General features: G+C 45.6%; 2 protein-coding genes and 1 non-coding gene across 6 annotated transcripts; 2 read left to right on the forward strand and 1 right to left on the reverse strand.

Moving 5' to 3' along the window:
* Positions 1-29: 29 nt before the first annotated feature.
* On the reverse strand, positions 30-102 carry TRNAR-ACG. Its single transcript has one exon. It is a non-coding gene; the product is annotated as a tRNA-Arg (tRNA).
* A 243-nt stretch (positions 103-345) lies between these two features.
* On the forward strand, positions 346-9,556 carry PRMT5 (protein arginine methyltransferase 5). The gene is made up of 17 exons (XM_036735624.1): positions 346-594; positions 1,140-1,258; positions 1,585-1,670; positions 1,897-2,031; positions 2,496-2,608; positions 2,752-2,801; positions 3,028-3,191; positions 3,805-3,966; positions 4,161-4,238; positions 4,361-4,419; positions 4,985-5,107; positions 5,191-5,366; positions 7,832-7,941; positions 8,182-8,275; positions 8,411-8,527; positions 8,739-8,803; positions 9,009-9,556. Exons 1-17 carry the CDS (start codon positions 488-490, stop codon positions 9,159-9,161), a joined length of 1,911 nt encoding a protein of 636 aa, XP_036591519.1. The 5' UTR covers positions 346-487; the 3' UTR covers positions 9,162-9,556.
* Positions 9,557-11,829: 2,273 nt separating this feature from the next.
* Positions 11,830-23,504, forward strand: RBM23 (RNA binding motif protein 23). Of its 4 annotated transcripts, XM_036734905.1 has the most exons (15): positions 11,890-12,055; positions 12,372-12,483; positions 15,575-15,651; positions 16,191-16,339; positions 16,851-16,898; positions 17,037-17,210; positions 17,497-17,550; positions 17,673-17,790; positions 18,095-18,247; positions 18,341-18,478; positions 18,905-18,970; positions 20,815-21,010; positions 21,097-21,201; positions 21,287-21,371; positions 21,468-22,598. In XM_036734905.1, the coding sequence occupies exons 3-15, from the start codon at positions 15,586-15,588 to the stop codon at positions 21,469-21,471; spliced, it is 1,356 nt and encodes a 451-aa protein (XP_036590800.1). In that variant the 5' UTR covers positions 11,890-12,055; positions 12,372-12,483; positions 15,575-15,585; the 3' UTR covers positions 21,472-22,598. The 4 variants fall into 4 exon arrangements, with proteins under 4 accessions (XP_036590802.1, XP_036590799.1, XP_036590800.1 ...); XM_036734907.1 differs by lacking the exon at positions 12,372-12,483 and having other exon boundaries at positions 11,830-12,055; positions 16,200-16,339; positions 21,468-23,504; XM_036734904.1 differs by lacking the exon at positions 12,372-12,483 and having other exon boundaries at positions 11,878-12,055.
* The last annotated feature ends 1,080 nt before the right edge of the window (positions 23,505-24,584 follow it).

Here is a 24,584-nt window from a genome sequence, read left to right on the forward strand (position 1 = left end):
AAAAAGCAATAAAGATGTACCGCTCCAGACGAGCCAGCCAGGAGTCGAACCTGGAATCTTCTGATCCGTAGTCAGACGCGTTATCCATTGCGCCACTGGCCCGCGGACGAAAAAACTCTTGCAGCAGCACCTCTTCAAGAGTATGCCGCGGGGCTTCATGGGGGATGTAGTTTTTCGTTTGGATCCGTTTCAAGTATTCTACATAAAAATAGACGGGAATTAGACTCTATTCACAAGCGGGACCCTCGGATTGGTAGATCTCTAGGTCTCATGTCTTTCGTCACGGCGCCACCGTCTGATTGGCAGGGAGACCCGCACATCGCCCCGCCTACCCCCCCCCCCCCCGCCCCCCGAACGCTGAGTGGGAGAAGACGCTCGGGTTGTTAAGGACACTTCTCCCGCCTACCGGGGAAACCCGGCTTTTTCTGTGCTTTGCCATTGGTTGTTGTTATCCAGGGGTCCCGGCGCGGACAACGTGAAGGGAAAAATGGCGGCGGTGGCAGTTGGGGCCCCCGGGTGCCGCGTGTCCAGCGGGCGGGACCTCAACTGCGTCCCAGAAGTGGCTGATACATTGGGGGCCGTGGCGAAACAAGGGTGAGGGCCCCTTTTTCCTTTTCCTCCCCTCTCTTGGCTGGGACGCAGGCTTTCTGGGAGATGGAGTGGGAGAAACTATTCCCAATCCCGGGGGGGGGGAGGGGACCGAGGTGGGAGAGACCATTTCTGTAGTGGATGGGGGTGGGTGGAGAGGCTCGACCACAGTCTCGGATGGGGGGGGAGGGCCGCGGGTGGAGAGGCTCAACCACAGTCAGTCTCTGGGCTGAGGCTGGCTGGGAGCGGGGTGGGAAAGTGTGCAGAGAATCTGAGGATAGTTTGGGCATGTGGCTGGCACTCATGCCAGGGACGAGATCTAACTGGAGCTGGCCCTGCGGCTGTATATGGAGTCCCTGCCTTTTTTCTTTCTCTCCTCCTTTCCATAAACTCCTTTTTGGGGGACATTGAGGCACACCGTGCCACCCTGGCGCGTGGGCTGTGCACGCTGGTCTGGCCCACGTGGGACAAGGCCTGCCCGAAGGGCGCTGTGATTTTGCTAATTGTATCTGCTGGTGGTGGGGGGTGGGGGTCCTCTGTCTTTGTCTCAGCTTTGATTTCCTCTGCATGCCGGTCTTCCACCCCCGATTCAAGAGGGAGTTCACCCAGGAACCTGCCAAGACCCGTCCTGGGCCCCACACACGGTCTGACCTGCTGCTGTCTGGACGGGGTAGGGAGCCCCTCAGTCCCTTTAGAGGCAGTGACCAGCCCACATTCTCAGAGCCCTGTCCATCCACCTCTCCTTCCTTGAATTAGGGAGAGTGATTCTCTTGGAACAGGAAGATACACCCGTTATACATAACTTGTTTCCATGTTAAAAAGCCTCCCTGAGTGCTGTTTCCCTAGAAGAGTGTTCCCTGTCCATGATGAGAAAAGCCCCGTTCTCTGTGCTCCATTGCCTGGTCTGCTGGAGAGCCAGGGGCCGGACAGAAGCTGGAGTAAAGTAACCAAGCTTTTAAAGTAAACCTAGTTTTTGTCTTTCCCTGGGGCCTACAGACTGGAATACATTGATTGTGGGAAAGCTATCACCATGGATCCGCCCTGATTCCAAAGTGGAGAAGATAAGAAGGAATTCTGAGGCGGTAAGGCACCTTGGCATATGTCTTATGGCTATCTTTAGAGCTCACACAGGGTGGATAATATGGTCTTTTACCTTCACGTGGACTGTGGACCCCTGTATACCACCTTGGGCAGCCCAAATTTCAGTGGCCTTTGGGATACCTTGATGTCAGCTATGTCTAGCACTACAACAGTAGAAACCATTTGGAACATCCTTTACTAATCTGTCTGTATTGATCTCTGTTCCAGGCCATGTTGCAGGAGTTAAATTTTGGGGCATACCTGGGACTTCCAGCTTTCCTGTTACCTCTCACTCAAGAAGATAACACTAACTTGGCCAGAGTCTTGACCAATCACATTCATACAGGCCATCATTCTTCCATGGTATGACCTCAGTAGTTTCCTTCCCCAGACCCAGAAGATGAATAGGCAATGTTGTGCTGTGGTTGGGTTGTATTTAATATTTTTATTATCCCAAACAAGGCTACTTAATCCATTGTGCATAAAATGGACTGGAAAGGACCCTCCTGTTCTTCTTTAATTTGCCTAGGATCACTGATCAGCCAGTTATTGGATAGATCAAACTATTACCAAAAAGCTGAATCCTTTTAATAAAGAGGATTTATTTCTGTCTCAGAAAATAGAGAGTTGAATCGGAAGACTGGTAGGGACTAACCTAAACATACAAATGAGCATTTGTCTCCATGAAGTAGCATTATCTACTTAAGTCTGCAGGAAACAAGAAAGACGTGTTGGTCATAAAGGGGTTAGTACTGGTGTAGGATCGGGTTCATTTTAATCAAGAAAGATTCTCTGGAGGCAGAGGTAATGAGTTTCTTTCTGTGCAGTTCTGGATGCGGGTACCGTTGGTGGCAGCGGAAGACCTTCGGGATGATGTCATTGGGAATGAACCTCTTACACGGACAGAGGCATACACTGGAGAGGAGAAGACATGGATGTGGTATGTGATTCTTTTCCTTGTTATTGCAGAAGGTTAGAATGCAGGGCTGGGAGAAGAGTGGGCTAGAATTTGTGGGGCAGTGACTGACAGCTGGAAAGAGTATAATGATTGGCAGGCCCTGTGCTGTGTTTTCTTCTGGGCAGGTGGCATAACTTTCGTACCCTGTGTGACTACAGCAAGAGGATTGCAGTAGGTGAGTGTGGCAGGCTGCCATAGCTAGTGTTTCTTTTCCCCCTCCCCTATGTGAATTGGAGTCATGGTGTGAAGCTTCAGATTAGTTTAGCTACTAACACTGAGATTTTGGGTAACTTCATATCACTTCATAGCAGTCTGCTACATAGCAGGACTGTAATAGACTTTCCCTTTTGATATAAGAAAGCTTGTTTGGGCTTTAGTGGATCTTTCTTTTGCTACTGTAGCTATTGAAGTTGGTGCTGACCTCCCATCCAATCATATTATTGACCGATGGCTTGGGGAGCCAATCAAAGCAGCCATCCTTCCCACCAGCATCTTCCTGACCAATAAGAAGGGATTTCCTGTCCTTTCTAAGGTGCACCAAAGGTTGATCTTCCGACTCCTCAAGGTAAAAAGGGTATATGTTGGGGTGAGGAGTTGTAATGTTCAGCTGGTAGTTCCCCAATCATTCCTCTACCTTGCTTATATGAGTGTTTTAAATTTCCCCACAGATGAGTTCCCTTTTCATATTGGACCCCAGAGAACAATTTTTGCAAAGTTGGGGTCCAGAAATGAAGGGAAAACATAGCACAGGAAACCTGATAACTTTTCATGGAACCCATCTTGAAATGAAATATTTCCATAGGATTAAATCATAAAACACCAACTTAGAAATCATATTATTCAGGATCCTGAGACCCAGAAATATATTTGAGAAAGAAATGGCAAAAGAATGTGAGGTATTCTGAGCTACCATGAGATGCGAAGTGGGCATTGAACATACTAAAGCCATACGCTGATTGTGGGGGGTGATATACTCCAGCCTCAGGGGACTGATTAAGGATTCATAAAATGAATGACTTCAGCCTCTCTTTGTTGATGATGCCCTTTTCCTCTTGGCAGTGATTAAACACAGATGCTTGATTTGGGAGTGAGTCTTTTAAAACTTAGGACAGGGTGACTCTGTCCTGGGAAAAGAGGAAGGCTAAAGAGGTTGAGTTGATGTGTTGACTTCTTGACAGTTGGAAGTGCAGTTCATCATTACTGGTGCCAATCATCACTCGGAAAAGGAATTCTGCACCTACCTGCAGTATTTGGAATACCTGAGCCAGAACCGTCCACCACCCAATGCCTATGAACTCTTTGCCAAGGGCTATGAGGACTATCTCCAGTCACCACTCCAGGTGAGCTGTGAATTTAGGAATTGTGGGAATGATAGGGGACAAGGAGTTATTTTGTGTGGAAGGAATCCAACCTTCCCTTCCCCCCCCACTCCCAACTAGACCCAGAGGGCAAATAGAGTGCTCTTCCAGTTTGGAGTGCCATCAGGTTCTAGGCCCTGTTTACTTAACTTGGTCTTTCTCTTTCTCTTCTTGAGCCACTGATGGACAATCTGGAATCACAAACTTATGAAGTGTTTGAGAAGGATCCCATTAAATACTCTCAGTACCAGCAGGTTTGTGGGGTCTGGGTTGGGGCAGGAAGCAGGGCTAGGGCTTGGGTGAGCATGGGAATGGAAATGAGGCCAGATGTAGGTTCCTGCTGGTGGTAACCTCTAGTCTCTGTTCTCCTTCCTAGGCTATCTACAGATGCCTGTTGGACCGTGTACCAGAAGAGGCTAAGGACACCAATGTGCAGTGAGTGTTTCTTAACTCAGGCAACTACAGCGGGTTGAGTTCTAGAGTCCTAGAGTCAAGGATATCTGAGTTCAGATTTGGCCTCAGACATTTACTAGTTATATGACTTCAGGCAAGTCCCTTAACCTTTGTCTGCCTCAGTTTCCTCAACTATAAAATGGAGATCATGATAGCACCTACTCTCCCAGGGTTGTTGAGGATTAATTGTGCTTAGCAAAGGGCCTGGTGGGCATTGTTGTTGGTCCTTTGTTCTCAAAGAGGACCACGAGGCCAGGAAGGTGATGTCCTGACTTGCAAGTGAATTGGATTTAAGTGAGGGAGGGCTGTGCAGGGTCACCAGCTTCACTTTCCCCTCCGGAGCCATCTGGGTCCAGTGGCAGGATATAGATCAGGACAACTGTCTCTGTGGGCGTTAGGTGATGTACGAAGGCTAGATGTTGCTACTGTTCCTACTTCTCCTTTTACTACTACCACCAACTACACCAACGCTGTCTGTCTGTTCCATTGTGTTTGGTAGCCTGATGTTTGTTTGACAGTTCCATTTCATCTTTGTCTTTCCTCTCAGGGTGCTGATGGTGCTAGGCGCAGGCCGAGGTCCCCTGGTGAATGCTTCCCTCCGGGCTGCCAAGCAAGCTGATCGGAAGGTGAAGCTGTATGCTGTAGAGAAGAACCCCAATGCCGTGGTTACGTGAGTGACTCCCTATGCTCCTGCTTTACACACGCCTTTGCCAGGGCCAGCACCCACACTAACAATGTCTTCTCCTCTCACAGCCTAGAGAACTGGCAGTTTGAAGAGTGGGGCAGCCAGGTGACAGTAGTATCATCAGACATGCGGGAATGGGTGGCACCTGAGAAGGCGGACATCATTGTTAGTGAACTCCTAGGCTCCTTTGCAGATAATGAATTATCACCCGAATGCCTGGATGGAGCCCAGCACTTCCTAAAAGGTGCCTTTTGATAGAAGACAGAGGAAGGGCAGAAGTTGGTTACAGGGTGGGATAACCAATGGAAGCAACCTAGAAGACAATGAATTCAATTCAGCAAGAATTTATTAAATATCTACAGTATGCCAGGCACTTTGTCTAGGTCTTAGGGACATATAGTGACTCAGTTCTTTGCACTCAAGGATCTTGTTTATATTCTCTGGGGGATTGGGGGGAGGAATATGTAGACACATCAGTGATTACAAAAAATATACAAAGTAAGTAAGTAATTTAAGAGATGTCACTTGAGCTTTGAAGGGAGCTAGGGATTCCTAGAGGTGGAAGGAAAGGGTCAGTAGAGCCTTCCAGGCATGGAGATTTCCTTGTACAAAGGCATATAGATGGGAAATGGAATGTCCTGTTATGGAAACAGCAAGTAGACCAGATTAATTTCATATAACTCTCCTTCACACACTAAGCAATTCAGCCAAACTAGAAAGACTGGTCTTTAAATGCCAAATGGAGAGTTAGTATTTTATTCTAGAGGCAAGAGGGAGCCACTGAAGCTTCTTAAAGATCAGTCAATATTTTTGTGACAAATGAAAAGTCTGAGAGACATAGTTTCTGGGTAATTAATAATAAATTTATTAATTATGGCTAGCAGATGATAAATTGAGGTCTTTGGCCCTCTGGGAAACCAAAGACTACCCCTAGAGAATATCCATTGTTTATATACTTTAGCATGAGTGTGTTCCCTACCGGTGGAAATCAACTCTTGGTTAACAGTTAATGAGAGAATGAATATTATGAGAGGTGGGTTTGTTCTAATTCTAACGAGGGGCTGGGGACAGTGACTAATCTTGTCACTCTAGGACAGGCTCCTCTCCACCCCACCAGGACAAATGGATCCACCTCCACCCCGACCGCTTAAGTAGTTGAATGCTGGGCCTCAGTTCACCTAGATTGGATTTTCTTTCCCCTTCAGTCAGAACTAAGCTTTCCCAGTTGGGTGGGGTCCTGCCCAAGATTGAGGAGAATGTCTCATTGTCTGCCCTGTCCTTCACAAGGACTGGGCTTTGAATGAGGAAATAGAAAGGGAAAAAAACCCTGAATTTACACCACCCTCCCATGTTAGTAATTCTTTATTAATAATCATTTCTCTCACTTTCTAAGTACCTACTATATGTGAGACACTGCTAAGCATTGGGAGTACAAAGACAAAAAACAGTTCTTGCTCTCGAGGAGCTCACAGTCAAATGGGAGAAACAACATGCAAGCAACTGTATAAAATATACATATAGAAAATAACACAGGCACTAGAATTAAGAGCTTGAGAGGTTTCTTGTTGAAGGCAGGATTTTAGCTGTGACTTAAAGGAAACTAGGGAAGCAGGATGTGGAAATGAGGAGGATGGGCTTTCCTGGCCAGGGACAGTTGGTGGAAATCCTCAGAATCAGAAGCTAAGATTGTGAAGGAATAGCAAGGAATCCAATTTCACTAGATCATAGAATATATGGGATAGTATAAGGTGTTGGAGGCTAGGGGTAGGTTATGATGGGCTCTAATAAAAGCCAAATAGAGGATTTTGTATTTGATTCTGGGTGTGATAGGGAGCTACTGGGGTATATTGAATAGAGGGATAATAAGATGAGACATGCTCTTTAGAAAGATCACTTTTACAGCTGAATGAAGGGTGGACTAGAATGGAGAAATACTGGTGGCAGAGAGACCAACCAGCTGATTATTTAAAAAATGCAGGCTTGAGATGTTGAGGCCCTGCACCACATGGCGGTGTCAGAGGAGGGTTGGAGTGCATGTGCAAGAGATACTAGGTAAGAAGGTAAAATCAACAGGTTTTGGCAATAGATTAGTGTAGTAAGGTGAGAGAGTGAGTCAAGGAGGCCTATATTGGTGGCCTGAGTGACTTGGAAGATGGTGATACCCTTGGCAATGATAGGGAAATCTGGAAGTGGGGAGGGTTTTGGGGGAGGATAAGGAGCTCAGTTTCAGATATGTTGAGTTCAAGCTGTCTTCAAGATATCTAGTTTGAAATATCTGAAAAGCAGTTGGAGATGTGAGGTTAGAGTTGGATAAGTAGATTTGAGAATAACAGCATAGAGAGTGATATATTTAGATGTGCCTAAAGAATATCAGTTTGGCAGCTGTGTGGACTGGAGAGGGGAAAAACTGGAGACAAGGAGAAAAATTGTAGGAGTCTTGTGATAGGTAAAAGGTGACAAAGATCTGAATTAGGCCATGGGGTGGCAAGAAAAAGATGAGAGATGTCATAGAAGTACAATTGATAAATTGGCAGCAGATTGCATGGCAGTGGGGTAGGAGGGAGAGTTAAGGATGACATATATACAAAAATAGAGAAATCAGGAAGAGGAGTGGGTTTCAGAAGAAATGTTCTGCTTGAAGCTGTGGTTAGAACATCAACATAATTTCCTTCTTCACTGGAGATTAATTTGCCCTTCTTGTTTCTGCAGATGATGGAGTGAGCATCCCGGGGGAGTATACTTCTTTCCTAGCCCCCATCTCCTCTTCTAAGCTGTACAATGAAGTCCGGGCATGTCGAGAAAAGGACCGTGACCCCGAGGTGAGAAGACCTCTTCCCCTTCCACATACCCAGTTTTAACTGACTGTGTCAGCAAACATTAAACACATTAAACATCTGTTTTCTTTCACTAGAAAATATGTTAAATTGAGTGTTAGCTTGAGTTCTCTTTCCTTTTATTTGTGTGTCCCTCAGGCTCTTGATACTTTCCTGTCAGGTTCCTGGGAAGGAGGAGACTGTCCCTGTTCTCCCTTCCAGCACCTGCTTTCCTCTTCTTGACAGGCCCAGTTTGAGATGCCTTATGTAGTTCGACTGCACAACTTTCACCAGCTGGCTGAACCCCAGCCTTGCTTTACCTTTACCCATCCCAACCGAGGTAGGTCCTTGTGTGGCTGCTTCTGATCTTCTCCCCGGGGCTAAGCATGCACTCTCCTTTGACAGATTTGCTTTCCTGGCCCCTTGCTTGAATCACCTTTGGGCTCCCTATCTATTACTGCCTCTCTCTTGACAGATCCTGTGATTGACAACAACCGCTACCGCACATTGGAATTTCCTGTAGAGGTGAACACTGTCCTGCATGGGTTTGCAGGCTACTTTGAGACCGTGCTTTATCAAGACATCACTCTGAGTGAGTGTTTGTACTTCTGACTAGCAGGAAACGTGTTGGATCTTGGTATTCCCCTGCATGTGTTTGCTTCAAAAAGTGACAAAGGGAACTGGTATTGTCATTTATCTCCCTTTTATAGAAGTCCATTTTAGCTCTGGCAGAGGGAATGGTCATGGTGTGGTAAGGGCAAGAGAAAGGGTCTTGAGATCATTTGGTTCTTATATCCTCATAGGTATCCGTCCAGAGACCCACTCTCCTGGAATGTTCTCCTGGTTTCCTATTCTCTTTCCTATCAAGGTGAGAATCTTTAAGAGCCTGTGGAGTGTCATTTCCCTTGATCCCAATTTTGCTCTGTTTGCCCTTGGCTTACCTCTCTTTCCTTGAGTTACTTCCCATTTCCCTTCCAACATGGTAATATTGCTCCCAAGATCTGTTAGGCCCCTGTCCCAGTTGTGGTGATATGACCAGCTACCCCAAACATCCTGTGTCTCTGTTCCTACAGCAGCCCATCACCGTGCATGAAGGGCAGACTATCTGTGTTCGATTCTGGCGATGCAGCAATGCCAAGAAGGTGTGGTATGAATGGGCAGTGACGGCACCTATCTGCTCAGCTATTCATAACCCTACTGGTCGCTCCTATACCATCGGCCTCTAGTGCTGCCTGCTAGTGCCCAAAGCCTAGGAACCAACTCCCAGTTCCCCTATAGCACTGAAAGAACCAGTAATTATTCCCTAGGGCAGGATCACTGTTGCCATCCATCAGATTAGGGTATCCTTATCTGCTTTTCTCGTCTTGTATAAAGGCGGGTTAAAGGGCAGAGCTAATTAGAGTGCCCCCCGTCCCATTCTGTGATAAAAGATCCTGGGCTAGGAAACACTCTGCAGAATGTGAAGCCACAGGGACGGCATAACTTCCAGGGCTTCCTGGAGCATACCCTGAGAACATTGGACTGAGTGATTTTTCAACCCTGCCCAACTCTGTGTTCCTCTTGGTTCTTCTGTGTCAAAGGAAATACAAATAAAGTAAAGTTATAGCCCTTCCTGCCCCCACTCACCCTTGCCCCTGCCTCTGATTCTCAGGACCTGATGGAAACTCAGTCACATTCATTTCTAGGCCAGGAGCCAGATCCTGAAATCACCTGAGAGTCATTTTTGTTCTACAGTCAGGAAGTGGAATTGTGCTTCCTTTTGGCCCTTGGAGCCAACATTTTTCTAAGCCTTGTCTTGTCAGTTCGGACAGTTATATTCTTGCCCTTCAGGGAAAGAATTTCAGGGTTGGAAGGGATTTCTGAGGCCGTTTAGTCCAACCTGTTGCATGAATAAGAACTCCCCTCTATGATAGACCAGTAAACATCCAGTTTTTTTGTTTTAACTCTCTAGGGAGAGAGTATCCATTACTTCCCCAGGTGGACTGATTCCTTTTTGGATGGCTCTTAAGTGTTAAATGGTTTTTCCTTATATTAAGCCTAAAATGTACTTTTCTACAACTCTTCCACCTAATTTGCTCCTAATTCTGCTCTTTGGAGCCAAGCAGAATCCAATTGAGATAATGGATGAACATGAGATAATGTTTGTAAATGGCCTTGCAAACTTTAAAGCGCTATACCGATATTGTCTATTATATCAATTCCCTCTTTCATGGAACATCTCTTTAAGTACTTGAAGAAAACTATGGATTTTCCCTAATTTTTTCTCATCTCAATCATGAACATCCCAAGCTCTTTCAACCAGTTTTCACTTTGCATATGATCTCAAGCCTTAACAATCCTGGTTGCCTTTCTCTGGTTATTGTATTGTCAAGCAGTCTGCAAAAATGTAGCACCTAGAACACTGCACACACTACTCCAGCTACAGTCTATTTCAAGTCTGGTATCCCCAGACTTTCACCCTTCTGGTCCTATACACTGCCTGTCAATGCAACCTCAGATAACATTGGCTTTTTTGGCTGTCATGAACCTGTTAGCTTACAAAATCCCAACCGTTTTAAAGAGGAATTGCTGTTTTAATGCACCCTCCATTTTGTACTTGTGAAAATTATTTTTTGAACCCAGCTATGACCTACATTTATCCCTATTAAATTTAATCTTTAAACATTTTTCTTATTTTTGATATGTTTACATCACACTCATTTCTGAATGTCTATATTCTCTTTTTAACAAATTTTAAGAAAGCAAATCAACAAAAGCTGACGTTCCACCCTGTTTGACAGTATGTACCTACATGTAATATTCCACTTCTGTAGACCTTTCCCCTCCGCACCACCACCTGGCAATGAAGGAATGCATACTGAAACTTAGTCACAAGGTTTGATCCAACTGTGTTCTTTGTTGAGGTGTTCCTTAGATGAATTATGAAAGATCAAAACTAAACAAATTGAGTGAAGTGGTTTATTTGTAACATTCACCACAGCCTGGATGGTGGTCACACACTGATTCCTCCAACCTCCCGCTCTGGTCTTTTTGGGAGGCAGGGACTAAAAGCTTGTTAGCTCGTTGTAGAAGCTGCCATTTGTCCAAATCTTTTTTGCTGGCTATGGGAAGTAGACCTTGGAACTACGAAATCTGCGGAAACTAAAAAACCCCGAAAACGTGTCCGTGGGTGTCACGTTCAGTTACCTTCTGGCCCAGGGTCTTGTGCCCCTACACCGGCCCAAAAGCATCAATGTAGCGCCTGTGTACTACTAGGATAGGACGCTGTTTGGAGAGGAAGTAGGTTGTCTGAGGTAGTAGGAGAGTGGGGGTGGGGCCGGAATGAGATTTGGTAAAGGGAAGCAGAACCTTCTGCAGCCTTAAACCTTTCCAGCTACTATCATCCCTGACTAGGTTAGTTTACCACAAAGAGCCTAGAAGGTAACGAGACCCGAACGAGGTACTCTAACGCATGCGCGCTAAGTACCAAAGGTGAGGTCAAAGGACGGATTTTATTCACAGCAAACCTTGCCAGGAAAAGGATTTAAAGGCCAGCGTGACACCCTCAGCCAATCAGTAGGGAACGTACCAAGGAAACAGCTACAGCAATTCCTTACTGTCTCCACCCAACGTATTGGTCTAACCAATCGCGGTGCCGGAAACAGGGTCAGGTGGGTCTTCCAAACTAATGCCACGCCCTGTGTCTGATTTTTCTCCACCTCCCCCAGTGGCTCAATACCCAATGAAAAATCGATGGGCGTCAACAGAGGTTGCAGGTAAGGCCCTTTTCCCTGATCTACAGAAGCGTCAACCAATCAATAGGGAAATTGACGGTTGCTTGGCAACAGCCGAGCCTAGCTCCGCCCATAATTTTAATTTTAACCAATGAAAGGGTACAGTATGGAGAGTTGCCGCGAGACGGCTCGGGTTGACCCCACCCTAGCTTGGGCTCAGCGCATGCGCAGATTGGGGGAAGGTTCTGGAAGACATCGGCGCTGCCGCCATCTTGCGGGAAGAAGAGCAGCTCCGGCCACGGCGCCGTTTTCTCTGCCGAGACCCTGAGAAAGAGCTGGGCTCAGAGCCCTTTACACACCTCAAGGAACGGAGAAACCCGGGACCCCCCCGCGGGGACCCGGAGCTGGTGAGAGACCCCCGAAGCTGAATAATCTCCCCCCCACCCCCGATCGAGACGTCACCCGCCCGTGACGTTGCCGCGTGGCGCCTCCCCTTGACGTCACAAGCAGACAGTGATGTCGCAAGCAGAACCACGCAAACCTTTTAATTTTTTGTTTGCTATTTTGGTTTGGAAATGGCGTTCTTCGACACTGGCGTAGGGCATTAGTATAATTTATAGGCATCGAGCCCATGATGGCTTTCTCCTTGGTTTGACCGTAGCGTTGCGCCACCCTCTCCCCCTCCCCCCATGGCCCTGTGACTTTGATCTCTTCCCATAACAGAGCCCCGCAGCCATGACACTTTGTTAACTCCTCCTCGTTGCCGTTCTCGGGCGAGATGGCCACAGTCGATGGCCTAGCAGGACTTTGATAAGCGACGGCGGCTGTGAAAGGGGTGAGGGGATTGAGAGCCCCCCTTTTGTTTTTCTTTCTCCTGGGTTCCCAGCCCCCCACCCCAAAGCCTCACCATTCACTGTGTTTTAGTGTCGGGTTTTTTTCATCTCCTTTCCAACACCAAAATTCCGGGAATCGGATCTGGAAGGCTCTGCAGGGCTGAGCTGTGGCAGGGCCGCCCCTGGTGGTGCGAGGGTGGAGATCGCTGAGGGAAAGCCGAGGTGGACGGCGTTGCTCGGGCCACACTGGAACTTAAAGTGGGGGAGGGAGGCCCTTTCACGAACATTTTTTTGTGAGTCAGTCTTACTGTTCACATAGTCGTTAAGCCCCCTTCTGTATGGATGTGTTTGCCTCAGCAGAGTGACCAGACCCAGAGCTTGTCCCCACCTTTCATCACCCCCAGGACTCCAGCGTGTGTTGGATTCTGGGTGAACTAGGCTGACAGTGATCCTTAAGCACTTTCCTCCACCCCTCAGCATTGGGGCCTGGCAGCTTGTTTGCTTGCTGCCTGTGAGCAGGCCATCTGGGCGAGATCCCAGCGCCCTGGTGGCTGTGGAGCCTCCTTTCTCATGTTTTTCTCAGGAGGAGGGGTGTGGGGAAGCCAGACTTTGGATGGGCCTTCTCTTGTGATCTCTGTATGGTGGGGTGGGGAAGAGTACTTGGGATGTTTCCAGCCTGACAGTGGGTTGTATGCAGATTGTAAAGCAGTGTTTAGGACAGAAAGAAAGGTGCAACTCTGGCACATACTCATTTGGATTGGGAGATTAAACAAAAGTTGTATTTATATTGCAAGAGTGCACACAGATTCACTCAACCATTCCTCTTTTTGGCTGAGAACAAGTGAAAACTTTGCCTTGCCCAAGTGATTCGGGTCCAAAAGATTGTTCATTTAAGGGGAATCTTGTTTTGTTTTTGCAAAGTTATTACTATCCTATGCTATGTATGAACAGCTCGTGAAGTCAAACATTTTGGAGGCAAAAACCATAACTGGTAGAACAACAAAGGAGTTTTGTGAAATAAGGACCTAGTAGTGAAATGACTAGTGTTTTAGAAACAAAAAGTTATTTCTGGTTTTTAGACTTTTATTTTCTGGTTTCTGACAGTGAGCTTAATAATTTATATTGGTCAGCATGGTTCCTGCTCTTGAAGCACGTTTTGTGTACTAAAGAAAACCAAAAAGGATAGGTGCAAAATGTGACCTGTCGTGAAGTAATGGGGCTGATCCATAGGTATATGTATATTTAAAAAAGAAAACTCAGAATCTGGGTTCTCTTAAAGTACTTAATTTTATCTACATTTTATTTTTCCCACAGTGCCTACCATAGCACTGTAGAGAATAGGCACTTAAAAGATATTTATTTTGTGAATCTATGTGTGGGCATACACACATTGTTCAAAACATTTTTGGAACTCTTGGAATTTTCTTAATGCTAGTTTATAAACCTCATGGTAGAACTCCAGTGGAATTTATATCACCACTTAATAGTTATGTTGATCTAGTCAAGTCTTAACTTTTCTGGGCTTTAGATTTGTAACATGGGGACTATGACATATGTGGTTCAGGGCATTGTTGCTTATAAGGATCAGTTGAGGTATCTGTAAATATATTTGTTAGATTGTAGAATGTATCCTAATGTAAAGGGTTGATAGTATAATAAAAACATTATTACTAAGATATACCTCATTTTGTTCTCAAAATGGCATCAAAATATATTTTGTTTACCAGACTTGGCTCCAAATGAGTTTTGATTGATTCAAAATATCTAAGTGTCCACAGTCTTTTAAAGTCTTAAAGCTAGGAGCAATTAAATCCATCTTATCCACAGTACTTTCTCCTCATTTTTTTGTTGAGTGTCAAGGCCCTGGTCATTGGTAAGACTCCAAGGACAAATGCCTACCTCTTCTGACAGTATTTAGAATACTGTGTCACAAGCTATGAAACCAGTCCCAAAAAAGAAATTCCAAAAACGTTTTGAGTAATAATGATTGTCTAAAAGGATATCATTGGATAAATGTATGTAGCTTTCCAGGTGACTTTATTTAAAAGGATATTATATATATCGTATTTGGGGAAAAAAAAAAGATTTTAGCCTCTTGTTTTTCCTTAATGCCTTTTAGTTTTTGTCATTTGGCAGACCTGATATGGCCATCCAGGCAGAAGACTCTTGACATGGAAGCTTGGGGGGAGGCAAAAATTTTTACCCTGCCCATCTTGTCTCCAAAGCAGGAGTGATTATGCCTGTTTTTAACCAAAGTATTTTACAAGCAGAATGGATAGAGAAATGACCTTGGATCCAGGCAGCCCTGGTTCAAGTCCTGATGCTGATGTATCTATAATAGCTGTGTGACCCTGGACAAGTCAGTTAATTTCTCAATGCTCCAGGGCAACCCTCTGATTCTGTAAGTTGCAGAGAAAGTTCTGGCCTACATTGGAATAGATAGTTTTCTCATCCAGGAGTTTGATCATACCAGTGAAGTCAAAAGCCCCATCACTATCCCTATCACTTTGTTGAGTTACCTAAATTCTGTTTAATCATGGCTAGAAAATACATAGATAAAAGCCCTTTTAACTGGTATCTTGAGTCTAGGCATGTAAAAAGAACATAGGGAAATCTGTGTTTCTTATTTTACTTTATTTCCACGAATTTTGGGTTTGTATTTGTATCATTTTCTTGTTTTATTTCCAAGTTTGAAAATGTATGCTAACCAAAATGGTCTAATTTAGAACTAGTCACAACAAGAAAAAGGCATAGAATCCCTTGTAAAGGGAAATTATTTGTAGGGCAGTGTTTATACTATCTCTTTGAGCTTGTGCTCATGAAGATTTTAGTCATATAACAAAGCTCTAAGTTTCCTTCTAGACCATAGACCATTTAATTATCCAGCTGTCTCCTTATCCAAGCTACAGATTGGAACTAATTGTGATTTTTAGGCAACAGAACTAGAGCCAGGGTAAGTGACAGACAGTTCTCTAAGAAACAGGGAACTGTAGCATCAAAGGTTTATCTCTTCGGGGGCCAGGGAGTGTCTTGGAAGCGTTCTGCTAGATGGGTTTGCCCTTCGTCAGCTTCATCTGCTTCTCCTCTCCTTAGATTGTGACACGATGGCGTCAGATGACTTTGACATAGTGATTGAAGCCATGCTGGAAGCCCCCTACAAGAAGGAAGAGGTAATGTCCTCAAGCTCTGGGCTTTTCATATAGGCCTCTCTCTTTGAAGTGGGAACAATCTGGGTCTTAGAGCATGAGGAGAGTGGCCCTTCCATGATACTGTCCCTTCATCCCTTCCTATTTATTGTCTACAGTTGTTTTTGAAAAGGGTGGAGGTAGATGCCATCCCTTTTAGCACGTTTGTGGCCTTGATTGTGGATTTAGTCACAAGCCAGGGACCCATTCAGCAAATGGCAGTGGACACCAATAGTTCCAGCCCTTGTTTCTTGTTACTGAGGAGCAAATGGTTCTGGGGAAAAAAAAACACCTAAAAAGATGCCTGCTGAGTTTCCAAAGTTAAATCCTCTCTATGAGACCTGAGCTTGATTCCTTTTCTCTGCTTTGTGTTTCATGAATCGGTGGAATTGTGTTCAAAGGGATGTTTAGAGAACTTGATCTCATGGGGTTTTCTTCCTTGTTCGCCTCTATCCTTTTTGTCCGTTGGAATTTGTGTGTTTGGTGCCTGCACCCTTGGGACATTCCTCTGGCGAACCCCCCAGGATGAGCAGCAAAGGAAGGAGGTGAAAAAGGATAGCCCGAGCAATACCAGTACCAGCACCAGCACCAGTACCAGCACCAGCACCAGCAGCACTAGCAACAGTGGAGGAGGTGGCGCCAGTGGAAGCAGCACCAGTGGGGAGACAAGCAAGTGAGTGTGGGATGGAGAAACAGGGCTTGGATGGGTTTTTTTTGGTAGGGGAGGTGGAAATAAATAGCCTGTTTTAAGTTGAGGAGACAGCCAGACCTGGGAGGTGGTACCCCTAGTTGCTGTTAAGATTCCTTGACTCTTTTGGTTCCAGTTATGGTCCTGTTGGGTCATAGGAATAATGGTGACCTGGCTTAAGCTTTCATTTCCCAATGTGGACTCAGAGGTCAGTCCTAGTATGAGCATGTTTTATTTGTATATAATAGCAAGAAGATTCCACATTTGGGACCACAGGCTTTTGTTTTTGACAAAATAGTCCCCCAGCACTAGAATTTAGAGGTATAACCTGGTATTGTACAAGTATTGTGCATTTCTGCCAGATCTCTCCGAGTTTTCATACTATTATCTTACTGTTTTCTGTTTTCCCATCATATTGCTTTGTAACTTGTCACTTTATAGGAATGGGTAAAGGTCCTGACCCTTGTGGGAGGATTTAAAACTCTATCTTTCACAGGAAGAAGAGGAGCCGCAGCCATAGCAGAAGCAAGGATCGGAAACGCAGGTAAGTAAGGGAATTATTGGCTTTTGAGTATAGTATCTGGAAAGATTGTTGGAACAGGATGATGGTGCTGATACATAAGAGAGAGAGATATATATGTAGAGAGATTTGTCGTAATTTAGTCGTTATTTTCAACTATAGCCGCAGCCGAGACCGGGACCGACATAGGCGAAGAAACAGCCGGAGCCGGAGCCGGGATCGTCAGAGGCGTCACCGAAGCCGCAGTCGGGATCGCCGACGTAGTAGCAAGTCACGCAGCCGGGATCGCCGGCGTGAGGAGCGTGTACGCTACAGGAGTCCTCCCCTTGCTACTGGGTATCAGCTTTTGCTATGGAGTTCCTTATTTAATAATGGCAATATATAGGGATGTGGGTGATGTGTGTCGTGTCTCTTGCACCCATGCTGTTTAAGGGTAACCCAGTGTGAAGAGCAGCTTATCTTTGGAGGCTGGTGTTAAGAACTGATGAGTGAAAGGACAGCTGGAATATCCATATAGATTAGGAAACTAATCTCCAGACCACCATGGATAAGAAGTCACATGGGTTTCTGTGGAATAGTTTTCTAATTTGCTTTTGTTTGTTTCAACAACTGTACTCTCTAGGCGCAGATACGGACACAGCAAGAGCCCCCATTACAGAGAGAAGAGTCCTGTACGGTGAGTTGAATGAATTATGAAATCTTGAAGCTGTTTGTATGTAATTCAGTAATGAATGAGCCTGCTTAAGAGGAGCAATGATTGGGAGATAGGGGTCTCCCTAATTCCTGCTTTTTCTACAGGGAGCCTATTGACAATCTGAGCCCAGAGGAGCGTGATGCTCGCACAGTCTTCTGTATGCAGCTGGCTGCCCGTATTCGGCCCCGAGATCTAGAGGATTTTTTTTCTGCTGTTGGCAAGGTAAACTGCTTATCATCTTCTGCTGTTCTTTTGGTATCAGTCTATCTAGGGATAGGAATAAACTTTCTATTCCTTGTAGACCTAACCTGAGACTCAACATTGGCATAGTGGATAAAATGCTGGACTTGGTGTCAGGTAGACCTGGGTTTAAATCCTGTCTCTCCTACTGGCTGGGTGATCCTAGGAAAGTCACTTAGCATGTTTAAGCCTTAGTTTCCTCATCTGTGAAATGCAGGGGTTGAGCTAGATGGCCCTTCTGGCTCTTAGAATCTATGATTCTATGTTCCTTTTTTGTCTTACATAGGTACGTGATGTGCGTATTATCTCAGACCGGAACTCACGTCGCTCTAAGGGCATTGCCTATGTGGAGTTCTGTGAAATCCAGTCAGTGCCACTAGCAATTGGACTAACAGGGCAGCGGCTGCTGGGTGTCCCCATCATTGTGCAGGCCTCTCAGGTGAGTGTGCAAAGGATAATAAAATGTAATTGGAATAATATAGAGAAGAGGCTGTTCTGGGGAGTGATCCTTCTTAACATTTTTCTTTTCCAGGCTGAGAAAAACCGCTTGGCAGCCATGGCCAACAACTTGCAGAAAGGCAGTGGTGGTCCCATGCGGCTCTATGTTGGCTCCCTACACTTCAATATCACTGAGGACATGTTGCGGGGCATCTTTGAACCCTTTGGCAAAGTATGTACCCTCTTGGGACGCTAGGGAACAGAGCTGGAAAAGGTGGGGAGAGAGCCAGTGCTTTTCAGGGGCAAACTAGAGGTTCATGCATTCAAACAGATACTTAGAATGGGTTGTAGCACATTGGGATTATGTGATATAAGTTAAATACAGAATCTACACTCAAGATGCCCATGAAATACTTCATTGAGAGTCAAAGGGGGAAGGAGTTTGGACTTGTGTTGATGAATGAGAGACTGGGTAAAGTTAATCAGGAAAAGGTTCTGTTGGGGAAATAGGAGACCTTTAGCCCTGACCTAAAAGGACAGAGGGATGTGATTGTGAGAGAAGAAGTTCCCTCAGATCTCAGGAACAGGTTGGGTGGGTGGGGGGATTAATGGTGAGGCATGGCAAAGATAATCTGGACCATTCTTTTTTTCTTCATAGATTGATAACATTGTACTGATGAAGGACCCAGATACAGGCCGCTCTAAAGGCTTTGGATTCTTAACCGTGAGTAGCACTATTGTTTGTCCCATTTCTCTGAAACTGAGTTCATTTCCTTGTCTGTTTTTTCTAGCTTAGCTTCATCATGTAGGGACTGTAAAAGGTTTATTGATACTGTTGCTTAATTCTGGGATTTTTTGTTCTTAGACTGTGTCAGTGGCCCTGATGTTGTGATATCCTGGAGTCTTGAAAACTTCATTGGTTAATAGTGAGGCAGTGCAGTGGATATTAGAGTCAGGAAGACCTGAGTTCATACTGTCTTTCTGACATTTACTTGGTGTGTAAGTACTGGGCAAGTCATTTAATATTGTCTGCCTCAGTTTTCTCATCTGTAAAGTGGAGATGGTATCGCCTGCTAGGGTGGTTGTGAGGATTGAATAAGGTAAATAAAAATGTAAAGTGCCGTGTTCATGGTTAGCAGTGATTCTAGGCTGCTGCTGTTCTTTAAAGGTCGGAGGTCAGGTGAGAGCAGTGGAAGCTGTACAGTGGGTGATTTGGAGACAGAGTTGGAACAGTGAGGCTATTCCTGGACTAGTGCCTTTGAGGGAAGCTGCTATTCCTTGATTAAGGAAATGATGGGTTTGTGAAAAGGAGCAGCCCAGGAACAGAAGTGAGGCCACCTGGCAATTGCTCTTTCTCATCTTTCAGCCAAACTGCTCCTACTTTTAGTCTCTGGTTCCCCCAGCCCCATATAGCTTCAGGCTACTGACTAGTTGGTTGCCCACCATTAACTGTTGATTTACTTGGCTAGGCCGTGCAACTGCCCCCAAGGTAGATAGATGGGGAAGTTGTGTTGTGCTATGGGAATCCTTCATCTTAAAGTCAGAGACCAAGTTGCTGTGCCCACTTCCTAGAGATTTGGCAGTTCCACATGCCTCAGGACAGGTAATACTAGAATTTTTTTTTAAATCTCCAACATATACCAGCTGGTTTTGGAGATCTCCAGGTGTGGTGATTCTTCATAGTAGCAGGAACAATTTCCTGGATGACTCCAGTAGTATGGCTTATTTGGTACCTTTTTGTCCTTAATTGCTGCTTATTAGGGTCAACAGCCTTCCAAACAGCTCAAACAAGCAGTGCTTGCTTGTGGCCTTGCTATTATGGTTACTTCTCTCCAGGGAGAAAAAGAAAGAGGAACCTTAGTCAACATACCAGTGAGTTAATAAAAACCAGGATCAGGAGTTCCAGCCCTATTGTTGTCCCCAGATTGTGGTCCTTGATCAACTATACCACCCCAGAACATTAGCTTTTGGTAGCCCCAGATTACTAGTTCTTAAGCCCCTGAACTGCATTCTTTGTAAGAAGCTGAATAAGAATGTAAAACCTTGGATTCTCTTCTGGCTTATGTTTTCATTATTTATTGGTTGTTTCTGTCTAGAGCAGGAGTTCTTAACTAGGGGTATGTGAACTTGTTGTTAAACTATTTGGATAATTATCTCAATGGTTTCCTTGTAGTATTCTATGTCTTTTCTGTATTTAAAAACATTATTCTGAGAAGGATTCCATAGGTTTTCAGACTTTCCCAGAGGGTCTGTAATAAATAGAAAGTTTAGGAATGCCTGATGTAGAGCAAAGTCTGACTAGGTGTCATAGGAATAGTACTCTTTGTTTGGGCCTGGGAGGAGGATGAGATTTCTGTTATTCAGTTATTGGACAAGGGACTCTTAGAACACCTTGAATGGGAAAGAGGACTTTAAAGTGTCAAGTCTTTTTGGGAAAGGAAAATACATATGGAGGCCTAAGTAAAACTGTACCTCTAGGATGGTGGAAGTCATACTGGTGGGGGTTAGGCTTATAGGTTCAGGTCTGTGGCCAGGAGTTTACTGACATTGTCTTGGTGGTCCCTGCAGTTTTCTGACTCAGAGTGTGCTCGGCGGGCATTGGAACAATTGAATGGCTTTGAGCTTGCAGGGCGACCTATGAGGGTGGGTCATGTGACTGAGCGACTGGATGGTGGCACAGATATTACCTTCCCTGATGGTGGTGAGGAGCTGGACCTGGGTACCGCTGGTGGGCGGCTGCAGCTCATGGCCAAGTTGGCTGAGGGTGAGTACTACTCTGGGGTAAAGAATATGGGGATAAACTTTTAACCTAAGATTTTGGACTCGGTGCTACATTCTCTACCTTTTTAGGCTCTGGTATTCAGCTCCCAACCACAGCTGCTGCTGCCCAGGCTGCTGCCCTGCAACTGAATGGAGCTGTTCCCTTGGGAGCCCTGAACCCTGCAGCCCTGACTGGTGAGTATTGACTGTATAGAGGGGGGAGGAGGAGGAGGGAAGAGAGCCTCTGACAGTGCACTGACTCTCTCATTTCTTTCCCCAGCTCTTAGTCCAGCCCTGAATCTCGCCTCCCAGGCCATTGCCTCACAGTGCTTCCAGCTTTCCAGCCTCTTCACCCCCCAGACTATGTAAGTTTTGGTCTTGTCTTTTTTTTCCTTTATCCTTTCCCATTCTCTGTTCTCTTTGGTTTGTAGTTTACCTGTCTTTGTTCATATTCCTTACAGGTAAGAGCCCAGCGCTGCTTCCCGGTGCCTCTGGGTTCCGCCACCTCCTTTCTCCATGTCTGCCCCTCCACAGCCCCCTTCTCCCCACTGCCACGGACCACGCCAGCCTGCGGGCACGGACATTGGCTCTGGGGCGATTGGGGACAACACTGGACACCAGGAAGAGCAGCTGCTCCATGGCCCCACTGGGGACGGACTCTGTGCTGAGCAAAGCCCCCAGCCTGGGGGAGCAGAATCTGTACATACATCGAATACAAGTGTCTCTCTGTGTATCGTCTCCCTGGGTGCCCTTCATTGCCCTTTCCCCATCTATCATTCTCTTTTCCTCTGCTCGTCCCCCATTCTGGGGGGTGTGGGGGCAACAAATGAAGGTGCCACCCTTCTCTTCTTTTCCCCTTCCCCTCCCTCTTGGCCTACCAGGGAAAGCCCTTAGGACCTCTGGGTGAAGAAGCCTTTTGAGTTTTGGGGGAAACCTTGTAGATGCTGGGATGCAACAAAGAGGCCTGGCAGATGGAGGTGGACGTATATACCTTGTGAAGCCTATAACCTCAGCTTGGTGCAACCTGAGGCCGGGACTGCTGTAGGCTCAGCGTCTTGCTGGGTGGTACATGAGACATCTACCCATCTAGACATTCTGGATGCCTTGGGGGCCCCCCCAGGAGTTGAGTGAAATATGGGGTGCCTTTCCCATGCCCTCCATCTTCCTGTGTACAGCTCCTCTTCCTTCCAGTCCATCTTCATCTCTTTGGCCCAGGCAGGGAGGAAGGAGGGGAGTGAGTACAACCATTCCCCTCCTCTTCCCCTGTGCCTCCACAGCTGGCACTGCCCCCATCTCTGCCACTTCTTCCCACTCCCACCCTGGCTCACTTGAGCCCTTTTCACTGGATTTTATACCCCTGTGTCTGTGTATATAAATATATATAAACTTTGTACAAAGGGCAGCCCCCAGTAGCGGCAGCTGCTGCCTGCACGTCTGCTGTCTCTGTCGGTTGGTCTGTCTGTCTCTGATTTTAACTTCTCACGAGCCAAATCCACGGACGGTTCTAGGGATAAAAGTTTGTAACGCAATTGCGTTTTTTTTCTTTTTTTTTCTTTGGCTTTCTCTAAAGAAATAAAAATAGACAAAAGGCTCTTCCCCGGGCTGGGCTCCCCATCTGTATCCGCGTTGTAGCTCCAAGGCTATTGGGCTTTTTTCTACTCTTTTACCCCAACCTTAATGCTGTTAGTCTGTAATTAAGCCCTGACTCCTTTCCAGGCACTCTAGACTGGATTCTTCCCTTCCACAAGGTGGCAGTGTTTCACTATGTACCTCTTGGGCAGGTACAGACCATCCAAGGGGTTTTGGTCTCTAGACTTACTAGTCCCAGGAGAACCTCTTAAAGCCCTTTATTTCATAGATTCCAGCACCTTGCCAGTCAACAGTGTCTGCGTTGTGAATTGGTAATAACCAAAGGGATTATGGAAGTTTGCCTCTTTTACCGGGTCAGCTTAATTTGGTGGCTACTGTTTTTGGCCAGATCCCTTTAGATGCTCCTAGGTTTGCTATCCATAAAAGAGCGTAGTTTAGGGACTTGAAATTTAAGGTAATATTTATATAGTGCTTCAAGGTTTGTAAAGCAGTGCTTCATAAATGTTACCTCATTTTAACTTCATAGCAATGTTGAGAATTGGGTGCTATTATCCCCATTTTATAAAGGAATTGATGCAGATAAAGGTGAAGTAATTTGTCCAGGGTCACATAAAAGTATCTGATGCTGGATTTGAACTCAGGCCTTCTGACTTAAGGTCCAATTGCCACCTTGCTGCCTCTAGTCATGCATAGTTTGAAGGAAATTAGTTTTTCTGAAGGTTTTGAGGAAGGGAAGGCTCCTTACTTATAGGAGGTGTAGCACAGATAAGGATCCTACGGTGCCCACCAAAAAGCCAGGGGCAGGACCTTCACTCAATTCACTCTGTTTCTAATCTCTATGGCAACAGAATGTTTAAACTCCCCATGTCACCAATCTAAAAATACAAGTAATTGCTGTTGTGTCTTAATTTCTTTGTTAGCTCTTGGGTTTATGGCTTGGAATCCAAGTGGTAATATTTGTCCCTGAGGCCATTTTGATAAATGCTTTCTAGATTGAATGGTAAAGTGCTTGGTCCCTGGCTTCAAGAGATGCCATTGGAGATCAGCACGGACTGGACTTCTACCAGTGGCAGGTTTCTTTTACTTACTGCCACTACCCCTACTCTCAGCTGGTTGTCTGGGCCTGGAGGTTTGGGGGTGGGCAGAAGGCTGCTTTATTTTTAGTGAGGAATTGCTGCTGTGGTTTATCCTCCCTTATTGATTTCACCTTTAATGCATTATAAGGAACCATTATGGGACCTGGCTCTGTTATTCACCACAGAGCTATGGACATTGCTCATTCCAGCCTTTTTTTTTTTAATTGTAAACAGCATTCACTTTGTTCCATTGCTTTTCTTTGGGCAAACTTAATTCCTTATATATTTAAGTGCTATCTTGTGATTGCTTTTGGGATTTGTTCCTATTTGAGCTTCCTATTTGACCTTCCACTTTAGCCATTCCTTCCCTACTCTTGTTTCATATTCCCTTGCTTGGAGAGAGTAAGGCTGAAATGAAGAAAAACATGGACAAGCTTCCCTCCCTCCTCCACCCAAAGGACTGACAATGTCTAATGTGTGACAGCAATTGCCACAGCCTCTGACTCAGCACCTTATCGCTCATGCTTCTGGGGGTGGTGGGAATAGGGTAGGGAGGGGACAGCAGCCAGTCTTAGACCCATACAAGGGGAAAGGCGAAATCCCCCTTTCTACTGGTGACTGCTGGGTTGTGGACAGGGAAATGGGGCCTCCCTAAGATAATGACTTGTGAGCACTCTCACAAAGTGCCTTCCTCTTAACATGACCAGGTGGGTTGTGCATTTTTTGTTTATTCACGTTTGTAGATGGGAAAGCACGTTAGAAGAGGATAAAAGATTTTCTAAGGTCTTGCAGCTCATGTTAGAGCTGGAAGCTGGACTCAGGCTTTCAGTTTTGAAGTCTAGTACTATTTTTATTATGCTGAACTATTGGTGCTCGCCCACTACTTGGGTTTAGACATCTATCCACTCTGTT

Source organism: Trichosurus vulpecula, chromosome 8 (genome assembly GCF_011100635.1).
Source record: "Trichosurus vulpecula isolate mTriVul1 chromosome 8, mTriVul1.pri, whole genome shotgun sequence".
Classification (NCBI taxonomy): domain Eukaryota; kingdom Metazoa; phylum Chordata; class Mammalia; order Diprotodontia; family Phalangeridae; genus Trichosurus; species Trichosurus vulpecula.